General features: G+C 24.8%; 2 protein-coding genes across 2 annotated transcripts; one reads left to right on the top strand and one right to left on the bottom strand.

Moving 5' to 3' along the window:
• Positions 1-1,622: 1,622 nt before the first annotated feature.
• MKS88_003636 (NLI interacting factor-like phosphatase) lies at positions 1,623-6,857 on the bottom strand (the record flags this gene model as incomplete). The annotated part of the gene is made up of 1 exon (XM_067216745.1): positions 1,623-6,857. One exon carries the CDS (start codon positions 6,855-6,857, stop codon positions 1,623-1,625), a length of 5,235 nt encoding a protein of 1,744 aa, XP_067072448.1.
• A 6,434-nt stretch (positions 6,858-13,291) lies between these two features.
• On the top strand, positions 13,292-14,464 carry MKS88_003635 (uncharacterized protein; the record flags this gene model as incomplete). Its single annotated transcript, XM_067216744.1, has 2 exons — positions 13,292-13,370; positions 14,154-14,464. 2 exons carry the CDS (start codon positions 13,292-13,294, stop codon positions 14,462-14,464), a joined length of 390 nt encoding a protein of 129 aa, XP_067072447.1.
• Positions 14,465-17,194: the final 2,730 nt, after the last annotated feature.

The raw sequence follows: 17,194 nt of genomic DNA, 5'->3' as shown, positions 1-17,194 counted from the left end.
TTAAAATTTGTAGAATTTTTATTATTATTGTTTTTTTATTTTATATATATATATATATATATATATATATATATTACATTTTTTTATACGTGCCATCTACTCCTCTGCACCGAACATCAGCATAAGTGATACTGTAAACGGAGCTAGTGTGAAAAAATTAAGTACACATAACGCTGTGGAATACACATAAATATATCATTTCCCTTTTTTTGCTCAATATAAAAAGCATTGCAGAGTTCTTTTAGTGAAAATATTTCCTATACATTGCCTTTAAACAATATTGTATAAAGTGGAGTATGTTTTTCTTTTTTTTTTTTTTTTTTTTGAACACTCGCTGAATGCATTGATGAGTAATATGAAATTTTGTAATTGTGAGAACTAATGAAGAGGAAAAATTAAGCAAAATTAGCCATACATATACATACGTACATACATACATGCATAAATATATAGTTTATTTATATTGTATTAAATTGGAACATATATATATAACAAAGGAATGCACTTAAAAAATCACCTTCAAAACTTCTTCCCTTTAGACAGTCCTTTCTCCCGTTAAGTCATTCTGTGGATATTTTTCCGTAATTATAAATTTTCTTAAAATATTTTAATTTATAAAAATTAGGTTAAAAATTTGCAAAAAAAAAATATTAAAACACAGCAGTATCAGCCGTATGTATGCATGTGCTTATGTGCACGTGTGCATGTAGCTTTTTTTTTTTTTTTTTTTTTTTTTTATGTAAAAAGAAAAAAAAGCCACAAGCGAATGTAATTCATATAGGTAGTAAAAACTTGATGCCCAATTAAACATCTTTTTATGTATAAAATGGAAATAAATAAGGAAAGAAAAAAAAAAAATAAAACAGAAGCAGCAGTAATAATAATAATGATGATAATAACAATGATAATAACAATGATAATAATTATGATAATAATTATGATGGCATGATGCAATAACGGTGTATACCATTTATTACGGAACAGAAAAAACTAAAGTAGTAAAATGTAAAGCGCTATATACATATATATATACATATACATATATACATATACATATATACATATACATATATACATATACATATATACATATACATATATACATATACATATATACATATACATATATACATATACATATATACATATACATATATACATATACATATATACATATACATATATATATATATATTTGTATATATATATTTATATATTTTTTTTAAACAAAAATTAACATTTTGAGGTATGAAAGGGAGGGACGAGGCTTGATTCGATAAACTTAATACAAAAAAAAAAAAAATAAATAAATAAAAGAAAACAGTAAAAATAAAAAAGATAATAAAAAAATAAAAAAAATTAATAATAATTAATAAATAAATAGATATATAAATAAATAAGTGCATAGTGGAGTGAATAATGCCATAACAAAAAAGGGGGCAAAATAAGTAAAATAGCCAAGTGGTTAAATGACTGACCAAAGTGGCTAGCGACAAGCTACCTAATATGGGTATGGGGTTAAAACAAAGGTAAGTGAGCTACGGGTTTATCACTACTCGGCATAGGAATACTCATGTACATTAAATAACACCTGATAATAGCGGCTAATATGATTAAGACGGTTAACCCATACTGATATTGCTAAGATCCTCAAAGGTGCTTCCTAGACAGGGGAAATTATCATCGACATCAAAATTATGGCACATAAGATTTGCGTTTTCACTAAATTGACTTTTTTCATTTGTCTTAGCATCATTTGATGCAACATTGACTGGGGTATCATAAATTTGCCTTAACTTAACTTCCTTTTCTATCCATTTAATATTAATTTGTTCAAAGGGAGAGCAGATAACCGCGTCATGTGTATATTCCCCTGTACCAAGGAAAATCCTTGATTTTAGATTTTCAATTTTAATGCAATCATTAGTATCATCTTGTTTTCTTAAATCATCTTTATTTCCAAAGAACCAATGATCTTTCTTTGGATGTAATGGAGGTTTATTATTATATATTTTACAAAGTTCATCCGCATCAAAGTAGGTGGAGTTACCACTTTCTAAAGTTCCTCTACAATGATATAACCATAATGTATGTACTTTCTGGATATGATTGTAATCTGATTTTTTGGATTTTATTAAATTATCTGTACAATTCTTTGCTGCTATAATATGGGTTACACCAGGTATATCATAATTTGAGTAAATTTTTGCACCTAATTCTAAGGCTATTTCTTTTTGTCTATCTTCACAATCTGATGTTAACACATTTTGTGCATTTTTTGAATTTTTTCTAAAACCTGTGAAATAAACTCCAACATTACTTAACGTATTTAACATAATTGTATCTATGATTTTCCCTACATCTACTTCTAACGGATTTTCAAAAAATGTTTTATGTAATTTTAAAAAAATTTTAGTCATATAATGTAAATGCATATCCATATCGACAAATTTCTTTTTACAAGTAGTTGATTCTTTGAAATGTGAAATAATGTCATATTTACTTAATTCAAAAAAATTATAATGTTCTGCTTTTAATATATGAGAATGAGGAATATCTGACCACACATCTTTCCTATCATCAAATGCGATAACATATCTCGAATCAATATTTGGATATATTTTTGAAAAATGTTTATTTTCATCTCTATCTGCAGAACTGCATCTAGCTACTATTCTATCCGCAAACAAATTCCGGTCAGGGTCCAGTATTGCTATTACTACATCTGCATATTCTCTTGTAGCATTTGTATATATAGATAATTCATAATATAAGGATAATATTTGTAAAAACTGGCGTACATATGGTCTAAATTTTAAATAATAAAAAAAATTATAATACGGTAAAAAAAATTTATATAATTCGGGTTCTCCATTTTCATCCACAAAGTTTTCTAAAGGTAATTCCATATTAAATTTTGCAAAGGAAGTAGCCTGTAGTAATGTATTGTCTAAGTCAAGTAGTAAAATTAGTTTTCCATCTTTTAAGGATGAATGATAGCTTTTACCTTCTTTGTGAAATTTTGTTTTCAGTATATGAGGTGATAAAATTTTTATTTCATGCAACTCGTAAATATTGTTATACTTTTCTGGCGGGTATGGCATATAAGTGTTGATATACATATCTTCACTGTTTACATGATTAATGGAAAAAGCCTTTTTAATTTCTCTATCATCTTCCTCTATCATGTTATTCTCTTGCTTCTCTCTCATCATTGTTGTACTTATATTATTGTTTATTATACCGGTATCAGTTGCCCCCTCATTGTGTTCATCCATATTTGTATTATCATTAGGGTTATTAGTATCGTCGTCTGGTTCAATAGAACTAGCGAATATGATATTATCCATTTTTTCATTTATTTTAATGTCCTCCTTTATATTTTCATTAGTATAATGATTACTCGAAAAATTATCACTTGAAAATTTACCGTCCATACTACTGTTATGTATGGTGTAATTTTTACTCTGAGCAATTATTGAATTCATTTCATTAAAATTGCTTTTTATGTTTTTCTTTTCTTTACTTTGACCACGTGAAAAAAAGATGTTACTTCCACAGTTCGTGCCAATATAACTGTCATTGCTTATAGTATTCACATCGTAGCTGCTCAAATAACTTTGGTCGTCATTATGGGCTCTATTATTTGCATTCTTCATGTGGTAGGCATTTCTCTTCTCCACATACGCATCCTTCTCATCCTCCCCTTCCCCCTCCTGTACTACTCCTACTTTGAAACTTGAATTATTAACAACTGATGTATTGGAATTCATTTCTCTATTCACACCAATCATATCTTTATTGTAGTTGTACAAGTTATACACAGTTTCCATCATGTCTGACCTATTTCCTACACGTTGACTGAAAAGTGTGTTATCCATTGAAGGTGCAGAATTGACCATATTGGGTAAGGCAGATGATGCTGATGAGGAAGATACAGCAGATACAACAGATGAAACAGATGCGGTAGGTGCATTAGAATCACCCAGGTTGATGTCTCTATTATTCATGCTATTCCAATTTTTGCAATTATTAGCATTTTTAACATCCTCATCTACATTAGTACTTTCATCTAAGCAGTTATTTTTATTTTCTCCCTCTTCATCATCACTTATTTCGGACACTTCGCTTAAGCATTCAATGTAACTCTGATTGTTGTTCATGTTGTTAATGCTGATATTGTTAAAGCTGTTTATACTTCCTTCTCCCATAATGAAATAATTTGCACCCTCACATATTACCTTACTATTAGAATTTAGTTCATTACCAATCATACTTTTTAAATCTTGTACATTTTGTTGTGGTATATTATAATTTTTTGAGAGTATATTCAAACTGTTCATATTGCAATCAGACTTTTCCCCCTCTTCACTTTTTTTAAAAAAAGTTAGTCCACTACTATTAATATTACTTTGGTCATAGTTATCAAACCCTTCGCTTCTGTAACAGGAGTTGTTCTTACGAAATAAATCGTCGTGTTTATATGAACTCGTTTCGTTATACTTGTTATTTACACCTCCTGAGTTGTAGTCCAAACTGACAGCGTTGTAATTATTGATACTTATATGGCTAGCTAAGCTACTGCTATTGCCATTCTCATTGTTATTAGCAGTATCATTCCCATTCCCATTCGTGCTACTGTTATTGTTACCATTATTACTAATGCTCACTACCTTGCTCCCATTTGCAATACGATCAATGTTCGCGTTATTCCTCTTCGACTTATCAGTGCTAACAACTGAGTTTAGGTATTTGTTTAACGAAAAAGTTATATTACTGAACGATTTTTTGTTAATATTATTATAAAATGTGCTCGTATTATTATTTCTGTTAGTGTTATTTCCCCCCGGCATGCTGTACAATTCTTCCGAGAAGGGGTCCTCCACATTTTTGTAGTCATTTAGTTCGTTATTATTACCACTACGATTACCACTGCCGTTACTACTATTGTTATCCTTACTATTATTATTACAATTATTACCGCTGTAATTGCTATCTCCACAGTTACTACTACCACTACTGCTACTCAGAACAGAGTTTCTGTTCATACCGTTTTGCATATTCTTCTTCTTATTGTTACTATAACCAAACGACATGTTATTCTTTTTTATACTCCTGTCCACCAATTTTAAAGAATTATTACAATACCTTTTTAATGAATCATTGAAAGTTTTATGATAATTTTTTTTTTGTTTATGTTTATAAAATGTGCTTGAGTCAAACATAACACTTTTCCTCTTCTTCATGTTACTATTTATATCTGTCATTATATTATTACCATTATTTGTATTTGCATAATACATTTGTTGTTCATGTATATTCATATTTATATTATTATCATTTATATTTTGGATACCATTTCCTTTAGTAAAGTGGTTCTGCTCCTCATTATAAACTTCCTTCTTTCCATCAGTAATAAAACGATTATATTTAGAGGAGATCATCACATCCTTATCATTGTTATTGTTACTATTTCTTATAATACTACTACTACTACTACCATTGTGCATATCATTATTTTCACTACTTGTGTTATTATGAACAATATTATTCATATTCAAAATATTATTTTCATTTTCATTTTCATCAGTACTTATAGGAATAATATTATTATTATACAACTTGTTGTTTTTTATTTTTTTATTTTCATAAAAATTTCGACTATTAACTTTATTATTCTGTACCTTACCATTTCTTTGTTGCATATAATCATAATACGTATCAGTTGAATGTTCACCACCCTCCCCTCCTCTTTCGACATTATCCTCTTTTTCTACACCTACATTTAAGTTTCCCTGTTCGTTAAGCTGACTGTACTGGTTGTATTGCCCGTACTCAGCATACCCACTCTCATCGTTTACTCCTCCTTCACTTTCGATTCTGTTTATAACCCCACTTCCATTACCACTGCCATTACCACTGCCATTACCACTGCCATTACCACTACCATTACCACTGCCATTACCACTGCCATTACCACTGCCATTACCACTGCCATTACCACTACCATTACCACTGCCATTACCACTACCATTACCATTTTCACTTCCATTAATAATGCAATTGACGATACTATCACTGTTGTCATCTCGACAAGTGCTCCGCACAATCCCATCTTGCTTCATACCAGCCTTATTAAAATGGTTAAATCTGTTTCTAAAGTTTTTCATATTTTTATTAATATTCACATTGTTGTAATTATTTCTATTATAGTTATGACTGTTCACATTTTTATTAGTTCGTTTGTTAAACATTTTGATTTTTACATTATTTATTTCTATACTATCACTGAACCCTTCTTTATACGGGTGGAATGTATTCGCGGTGTTGTTAGATGAACCCTTATGTGCATTACTGCTTCCGTTATTACAGTTACGCGCATTGGTACTACTGCTACCACCACTATTATTGTTATTATTATTATTATTATTATTGTTACTATGCATATTACTACTACTACTACCACCACTTTTATTTTTATTATTGTTTATATTATTATTGTTACTGTACGTGTTACTACTACTAACATTGCTGCTATAAGCGAAATTCCTCACGGCACCCATTATATTATTCGAGCTGTTTATAGTATAATTATCAGTACAGAACGTACTGGAGTTAATACTACTATTGGTATTTCCAAATTTACTATTATGATTACTATTAGTATTATTCAAAAGATTAAGGGTATTACTTACATTTATTTTACGATCATGGTCGTTAGTACCGACATTCGATTCATTTTTTTTTATCATATTACTGCTAATATTTTCGTTAAAAAAATATTTATTTCTGTTAGCTTCAAAAGTAGATGCAACCGAGTCTACTTCCACATCATTATAATACTCTTTATCGTCCATTTCAGAAATGAAAAATGAAGGTAAACTTTGTTATGACGGGTACATATGTATATATATATGTATACATACACGTGCACATATATTTACACGTTCATACATATATATACACACGTGCATATATATACGTATACCCATACACATATATACATATATGTGCAGTATGCTCGCTCAAAAAGAAAACGTAGCGATAAAAATAAAAATTCTGTTAACCGTTATATCCCCGAAAAAAAAAAAAATATATATAATATATATTATATATATAATATATATTTATATATTATATATCTTATATATATTTATATATTATATATCTTATATATATTTATATATATATAGATATATTAATTTTTCAAAAACAACTGCATTTTCAACAGTGCTATTACGCTAGGATGCTATTTTTGCACATATTGAATTATCTAACTTATTATATTTATATTATAACTTTTTTTTCTTCTTTCTTTTTGTATTGTATTGTATTCTACTATATTATATTCTTTTTTTTTTTTTTTTAAAAAAAAAAAAAAATAGATTTATTCTAAGCTTTGTGCGTAATCTTATCAAATTATTGGCGTCGTATTCTTTTCTTTTTATTCCCTTTTAAAAATAAACTTTAAATAAGCAACTGACTTAGCTGATCATACTTTTTACTATTGTACCTTCAATTATTACTTAATTAGTAAGATAATGTGTATAACAAATGAGTGCACGTGGGCACAGGCAGGTATGCATATATATATATATATATGTATAGGTGCTTATGCTTGTGTACACGTGTATTTGTGTACTGCTGTTTAATTTATATAAACACTAGATGTGTAGCCCTCTTTTAAGTATAACCACCATGAAGAATGTACAGAAATGATTCAAAAATCTTTCTTACACCTCCTTATTTTCATAAAAATAAAATACTAAAATTTAAAAAACTAAAATGAAAAAATGAAAATAAAAAAAATTAAATAAATAAAAAAGAAAAAGAAAAAAAAGAAAAGAAAAGCGAAACATATATATACAGAAAGGATATATTCATTAGTATCCGCAATACTTTTAAAAGTATACATATAAATAGTCAATATTTATATGAGCATACATGTATAAATGTATGTGTATAAGTATGTATAAATGTATATATATATATATATATATATATATATATATATACTTACATATGCGAACACGTAAAAATTTTTATTTAAACTAAAATATGCTTATACTTAAAAACATGTTATATATGTTTCTCATGACTGTCTAAACAATAAAACAATGTAATTTTGTGCTAATAAGTAAAAACAAGCATATACACATCATCTGTGTGTATTTTATATTCATGCATATGTAAAACACATACGAGCGCACATTCATATATTAATAATTATACATATACAATATAATGCAAAAGTATCATAATAAACCAAAAGAACTATTCGAAAAAGGACGAATAAGAAAAATTGTCCATACGTAAATGAATATATGTAAAATGTGCAAGTACGCAGAGATAATGGACTGGATAAACGCAACACGTATCTATCTATACATAAATACATATAAATATACATGCATACATATATACATACATATGTATATATATCATGCAAATGTACCTACCTAACAACACAAAAAATACACCCAAATCAGTTCTTCCGTCTATATGTAAACTTTATATATGCATATATACTTTCTTACGTAAAAAGGATGAACAAAATGCATGTTCGTATTTTATGCGCATGTATATATATATATATATATATATATATATATAATGCATGCACATTTGTACGTGTTTAACATGCATATGCATATGAATGTACAAACGATTCATAGTTTTATAAGCATCCAAAAAAGTATCTATTATATTCTATTTTCTTCCACACAGTTTATCAAAAAAAATAAAAATATGTAATTCTATTAATTTAGTATACTTTCGTTATGTTTTACCTCCTTAATTTAATTTTACATTATTTTAAAAATATAAAAAAAATTTATATACTTTTCTCTTTATATTACTTCTTGTTTAAGCAATATTTAATACTGTTAAAAATAAACATTCAACATTCCCACATATTTGTATAACTATGTACATGCGTTAATATATATATATATATATGTATTAATGTGAGTATGTACTAATAAGAGTATGTATTAATATGAGTATATATTAATATGAGTATATATTAATATGAGTATATATTAATATGAGTAAGTACTAATGTGTATATATGCATTAACATGACTAATATGTACTGATATACATATAAATGTTTTCTTGTACAAATAGAGAGTATATTGTACAGGGTGTGCAATAGTCTATATATTTGGCTCATACATAAGACAAAACACAACTTGTGTGTAATTAGGGCATCGAAGATATACATATAAAAATATAAATATATATTTATGTATGCGTTGTATGTATTTGTATGTGTATATTTATGCAGGTGACCATAAACGCACATACATATGAAAATAATGACAATGCTGTGAATATACGATATTGCACATATACATAATTTTACGAAATCTTACCTCAATAGTGTTGGAATAAATCATAAGTTAACATTACAGAATTACAAAAATACGTTTATTTATTTTATTCTAGTAATAGTAATTTCCTATTGTAGTATTCCTAAAATTCGAAGTTTCCGTCTATTTTAAACACGTATGAAATTTATATTGAAAAATGAATACATACGTACATACATAATACATATGCACCTACATCAATACATACTTATATATACAAACGTACATACATATATGCATGCACAATCAATCCAACACATACTATATTATTTCGTACAAATTTCTGCTATTTGAAGCTTATATATACATGCTGCATGACAGTTACTTGTTATATATATATATACATATATATAGGATAATAATGCACACTTATTATTAATGTATTTTTTTTTTTTTTTTTTTCTTTTTCTCTTTTCTTTTTTTTTTTTTTTCTACATATTTCCAATCTGAAAGAAAAAAAAAAAAAAATTATTTTTACGTTCTCGAGTAAATGCAAATTCTATCCTGATGTACAACTCCTCGAAATTTTTTTTTATCTCCAAGCATATTAACAATACATTTTAATAAGTAAAAACGGTAACATTTAAACATAAAAGAGAGATTTGCACATACAGACACAACACAAATATATATATATACATATATAAATATATATCTATACGTACATTTGCCCATATATATATATATATATACCGATGTAACTGTATTCAGAAATATGTACACACATATATGTATATATATATATAATTATGTATGTGCGCAAATCCAATAAATTTATTTTAATGTATTTTTTTTCATTCAAACCTCATATAAATGTGTTGTGTTCACAATACTAACATTAATTTTTTTTTTTAAATTATTATAATATACTTTTTTAATTTTTCTTTTTGTTTATTCTAGAATTTTCGTTTGTTAATTCTAATTCATATTTATTTCTTTATATATTTTCACTTAAACCAACAGTCACTTATGTAACAGTAGAGATATACTTTAATATTGAGGGATAATATATATGAATAACAATGTACACAAATATATATAATATATACTTATTATGTTGTGTACATATACAAGGGACTTATTAGTGTAAATATATATGTGTCAAGTAAATAAACATATATATATATATATATATATATATATATATATATAAATTTGTGAATATACATGAACGAATGAAAAACGAAGAGTGAAAAGTAGAATGTAAAACACACACGTAATGAAATATAATATTACTCAGTACATGTAACATATATTTTTATCTACTTATACCATGTGTACTCATATGTATACATATATATATATATATACGTGCGTTAATATATATGTATTATATACATATATAATGAAGCAGCTAAATTATAATCTGTTCTCTATGAAAATGTTAAAACAGAGATTTTCTTAATTTTGAATTTAAAGAGAACAACTTTCGCTTATTTTGTTTTTTCTGCTATTTTTTTTTTTTTTTTTTTGTTTATTTCGTTTTTTCTGCTTTTTTTACTTTTTCTGTTTGTTTTTTCTTCCTTTTTTTTACAAAGCATCTAAAGAGAAATTAAATATTTCTATTATACATTATTCCTTATTACGATAAAATTTATATAAGGTATCTTTTTAATTTTATTATTATATAATATTCCTCCTCTTTTTAGCATCCGTTAATACGTTCATAATAATTTTTTATTTATTAATTAAATTATTAAGTAGTATACAACGTCAAATCGAAAGGAAAATATTATATTTAATATAATAAAAGGTGTTTTTTTTTTTTTTTTTTTTTTTAATTTATTTAATTTTAGCCCTTTTAATGTGACTCAATATATTTTTCCTTCAAATAAGAAAACATTAATAGAAGAAATGAAAAGAAGAAAAAAGAAAAAGAAAAAAGAAAAGAAAAAGAAAAGAAAAAGAAATGCAGCATAAAATGGATTTAACAAGGAGCAGAAAATGAAATTGGGGTAATATTACTATATATATATATTATACCAAATATATTTAGTAATATTATATATATATATAAAATTTATATATAATAAATTTATGTATATAAAAATAATATTACTTTATATAATAAGCTAAAATGAAAAATAAACAATTTTAAAATAAAAAAAAAAAATAATTTGTACAATTGAAAAATTACATAAAAATATTAACAAAATAAATATATAAGAGATGCAAAAAAAAATAAAATGTAATGGATTTAGAATAAAAACAGGATAATTTTGAAATGAAATGAAAATTGCGATTAATTTATATTTATTTAAATATATAAATAAAAATAAATATATATTTATAAATTAATAAAAGGTAAAAATTTTTTAAAGAAAAATAAAATTGTACTTGAAAATAAGAACATTTGCAAAAAAAAAAAAAAAGAAAAATATACATATATATATATATATATTATATATACTTTTATGTATAATAATATTATATGCGTATATTTGAAACATAAAAATTAAAAAAAAACAAAGGCGTAACGTAAATTTTATACATATATATATATATATATATATATATTTACATATATGGAGGACCAAAAAAAAAAAAAAAAAGAGAGAAAATTGACATTTTAAGGAATTATATTTTATCTGCTATTTTTATGATATGATGTAATTATTGTAATTACAATAAAATAAAAAAGTACATTTCGTTTTGTATATGTTATGAGAGATATATAATAATAATGTTGATATGTATTATTATAATCATTATATATAAATAAAATTATGGTTGAAAGCATAACGATAGAAAAAAAGATATATACATAAAATATACATATATTATATGCATATATTATATACATATATATATATAAATATTTAACATCCTTTTGCGTGAGTAGATTTTTGATGCATAATGACCGCGTTAATTTCTTTATTTTTAAAATAAAAATTAAATTGTTCTTACCCACTTTTTTACGAATAGTTTATTATACATGCGTATATTTTTTACATATGTACATTTCTTACATATATTTACATACATATGTATACATATATATAAATATTTTATTATATATATATATATATATATATACGTACTGCATATCATACGATATACATATTTTAATATGTATGAACCTTTTCTTGAGTATGTATAATAAGAAAATTTGTTTTATATGAAAAAATATACGAAAATTAGAAAAAAAAAAAAAAAAATTATTGACTACAGTGACAAATATTATGACAGTTGCATTTAACCTACAAAGGAACAAAGTAACAAATGTTAAAATAATTCGTATTTTTTTACGTTTGTATTTTTTATGCTATTTTTATATGTAAAATAAAAAAGTGCGCAAATGTTAAAAAAAGACCGCCTTTTTTTTTTTAATGTACACCACTAAAACTAGGGTTATATAGGCATAAACATAAGAATAGTTTTACCTTTTTATTTTCATATATATATTAACGTAAATGTAAATATGTATATAAACCCAACAGAAATGCTATGATGAAAAATTATTACATTTTTACGTTCCTTCTTATAAATTTTAGTTCTAAAAAATTTAATTTGTGCAAATAAGAGCTTTCCCATAAGTACTGATGTGTAAAAGAAATTAAAAAAAAAAAAAAAATATATATATATATATATATATATATCTTATAATAGAAAATTAAAGAAAATATTTAAATTGCAGTATTATCCATTTGTTTCATTATAAGGAGACGGGAAAAGTTGATATTTCGTAGAACTGCTTTTCGGCATTATATTTCAAACTTTTGTAAATCGTACCTATATATATATATACATATATATGTATACGTATATATATGCACATATATATATAGTGGTAATGATTATAATAATGATGATCCTGATGACCCCTTTTTATTTTTAAGTATGCAATTAATAAGGACGAATACCTGTGAAACATTTTGCTATTATTATTACTTCTGTTATTTTTTGATAGTGAAATAATGCATTTAACCAATCATATGTCGTCAAACGATCTTCTCTTTTTTGCCTCCATGTTTTGTTTCAACTTATCGAATTTAGGTACACAGGTTAGTAGTCTGAAATAGGAGTATAAAATACTAACCGTTTTAACGTTTGTTCATTTTTTAAATTTCTCATATGATCTTATGAAATGTTCAGCACATGTGAATTTACAAAACTGCACATGTATGGGTGTATATATATAGCAACTTGCACGTTTGTACCAACAATTATGTAATTTTATAAAAATTATTTATACATATGTATATATAAATATACAAATATATTATACATGTATGGAGAAGGTTCCCCGTGCATAACATAAAAACATACGACACAAAAAAAAAAAATTTCACTCATTATTAACAGTTCATTATAAAATGTGCCTTTTATTTTTATTCCTCCATAGTAATAGTAATAATAATAATACCACTATCTCTCTCATTTAGAAAATCTTTTTTTTCTTTTTTTTTTTCACATAAAGAGAACGTACATATTTGTATAAGAAACATATTAATATTAACTTAACTGTGTTCTTAACCATATATAATGCATTGTAGAAAACAACATAAACACATGGATGTGTATACTTTGCTATTTTGTGCATAAAAAGATACAAAAAATATAAGGAGAAATAATATAAATACATCATCATCTATGTAACAAGCAGCTGCTTCATTATCTCATTTTGTAGAATAAACTTTCATAAAAATTAATTTTATCAAAATAGATTATAATTTTTATGAAAAAATATAAAAGTAATGATCTCACCCCGATTAATAATGCAAATAAATTTAATATAACAGATGAAAATTTTCAAACAATGTTTTATGGTTTCTTAAGTTTCAAAATATGAAATCACTTATTTGACCAATTTAATCGAATTGACTGATTTAACTGATTTGACTGATTTAACTGATTTAACTGATTTGACTGATTTAACCAATTTGGCTAATTTAACCAATTTGGCTGATTTAACCAATTTGGCTGATTTAACCAATTTGGCCGATTTAACCAATTTGGCCGATTTAACCAATTTGGCCGATTTGCCAACTCTGTTTTTGTATAAAGCTCTTTCGCTAAGAATATATGTACATATATATATACTCACAAGTGTGCTTAATATCTGTTGGGGTAATCATTCGTTCAGTTAAGATCATAAACGTTCTACTGTTTTCAATATTTTTATTACTATTCTTAACATAGTCAAAAATTGGGGAAAATTCTCTTTTGATACGCTTTAAAACCTATGCTTTCCCAGTATGTCCATTCAGTGTGCTATATATTATACACATCGTACTACACATTGCACACACTACATTCTTTATACTAACATATTTGGGAAAAAAAACTTGCACGTATTTTACATGAGAAAAAACTTATCAGTTGTATTATTTCCACACATTAATATATAGCATAAAAATTATAAAGAACTTTGGGAATATTAAATAAATAAAATAATAAAAAATGAAATACAGTAAAGCAAAGTAACTTATGTTATAACGAAGAGGCCGAGCCAATGGTACACTTGTTGTATATAACTCTGTTAATTTCAAAAATGACGAACGAATACCGGTATTCTGTGATTATACAAAAGTAGCAAAAAAAAAAAAAAAAAATTAAACAAAAACAAAACAGAACATAACAAAATAAAATATAATAAAACGAGCACTTTTTTTTTCTACTTATATTGAAAAAAATAAAATCACCCAATAGATTTATGGGAGAACTTTTTTATAATTCCTTTTTTTTTTTTTTTATTTATTTTTTATTGATTAAATAAACTTTACAAAACCAACTTTAGAAAATGTACATTTAGTACGTAAAAAATTTATAAACAAATACAACATATAATACTTATATGGCACATACTCGAAGAGGAACAAATATTAATATAGTATACCATTTAATTATATTTAGTTATCTATTTTTGTACATATACTCGTATAAAATATGTTTAATGTATTTAGTATGTACAGAAAATAGCAGTTCACAAGGTAACAATGTTAAATTATCATTTTCGTTGTAAAAAATAACAATAATAATGTATGCTAGTTCACCAGTATTAAAAAAAAAAAAAAAAAAAAAAAAAAAAAAGTCATTTATTTACCTTACATTCCATTTTTTACCCAAGTTAATACATGAATTTATAAAGAACACGAGAAGAGGAAATTTTTCTCAAACTTGAGATATATGGTAATTCCCGACTTTTCACATGTTATTATGTAATATGTTTATTTAGTTATTTATCAAATAATTTATGTATATATATGTTGTACCTTTCCAAATTATACGATTGATATAAATTTAAAGAGAGTTAATATCGTATTAGCCATTTTTTAAAAATATGAGAGCTCATATAAAAATAATGTTTACGGAAAAGGAGATGAAATAAAGTTGAAAAGAAGTTACATACAAATACCATATTAATGAATATAATTTTCACATTTTTTTATGTATGTAGATTAATAATTTATACATTTAAATAAAAAAAAAAAAAAATCCCTATAATTTTACGGTCCATATTATTCAAAAAAAAAAAAAAAAAAACTAAAAAAGGGAATCTAAATTTTCTTGTAAAACATACAAAAAAAAAAAAAAATGTCTACATTTGATAGATTTAATATTCATGCACAGTTGGAACATCTACAGAGCAAATATCAAGGCTCAGGTCATTCTGATACAACTAGGTGGTACGTCGATATTAAAAAAACCTCAAAAAAATAAATATTTACACACATAGATAATAAATTGAGAATGATATAAACGTATGATGCAACATTTTCTTTACTTTCGAAGTGTATGTTGTATATGGATTTATCTATTTATATGTGTATTTTTGTATTTGTGTATTTATGCATGTTTATGCTGAAATTTTTTTCCTTATACATTTTAGGGAATGGTTAACGAATATCCACAGAGACACCTTAGCATCGCATGTTGGACATTATTCAAGGTATTTTAAAAGTGAAATGTTAATGGGAATATATGTATACATATATATATGCAAACATGGATGTATGTACGTATTACTCTAAAAGTGATCTTTTTTATATGTATGCTTTTATTTACTTGTTTTTTTTTTTTTTTTTTTTTTTTAGGTTGGCTTATTTTGCAATTGTAGAAAATGAACCAATTGCCAAAATAAGATATCGATGTCTTCAGGTAAATTATAGGACTCATGATGCATATATTTAAATACATATATGTGCTTATTACATCTATTTATGTTATTTTGTTCCAAAATTTTACGTTCCATATATGAGTTAAAAAATTTTTTTTTTTTCTTTTGTTTAGAATATGTCACTTCCAGTCGTTCCCAAGCCAAAAAAGGAATTGAAGCAATAAAGCTGTTTTTTCATTTTTAATTTTCCCAATTTTTTTTTTCGTTGATCTGTCCAACTGTATGTGTACATTTTTTTTGTATTTTTAATTTCATTTAACATTATTTTCCTGTATTTTTTTTTTTTTCCTTTTTTGGAAGTGTAACATTTGCACGTATTATCAGAAATGTTTTAATTAAAAATTTACTGAAGAAAAAACCAAAAAAAAAAGATAAAAAGAACAAAAAAGACAAAAATAAGAATATTTTAAATCTGCTTTTTAATTGTCGAATATTGCGTGTACACAAATGATTAAAGGTGTTGCAAAGTCTAAATTATATTATGACAGGATGTACGTCTTAAGATTCGTGTATAATTTATGTATATACTTATATAAAATAAATGGTATATATATCTTTATTTTTTCAATATTTCACTTGAAAGTACAATATAAAGGCATATTTTAATTACATACATAGATATTCTTAACTATAAAAAAAAAAAAAAAATAGTTGTAAAAAAGAATTATTCAAATAATTAAACAAACATACAGATGATATA

Source organism: Plasmodium brasilianum, chromosome 11 (assembly GCF_023973825.1).
Source record: "Plasmodium brasilianum strain Bolivian I chromosome 11, whole genome shotgun sequence".
NCBI classification, from domain to species: domain Eukaryota; phylum Apicomplexa; class Aconoidasida; order Haemosporida; family Plasmodiidae; genus Plasmodium; species Plasmodium brasilianum.
The sequence above is the reverse complement of the archived record's forward strand: the minus strand, read 5'-3'. Positions and strand labels throughout refer to the sequence as shown.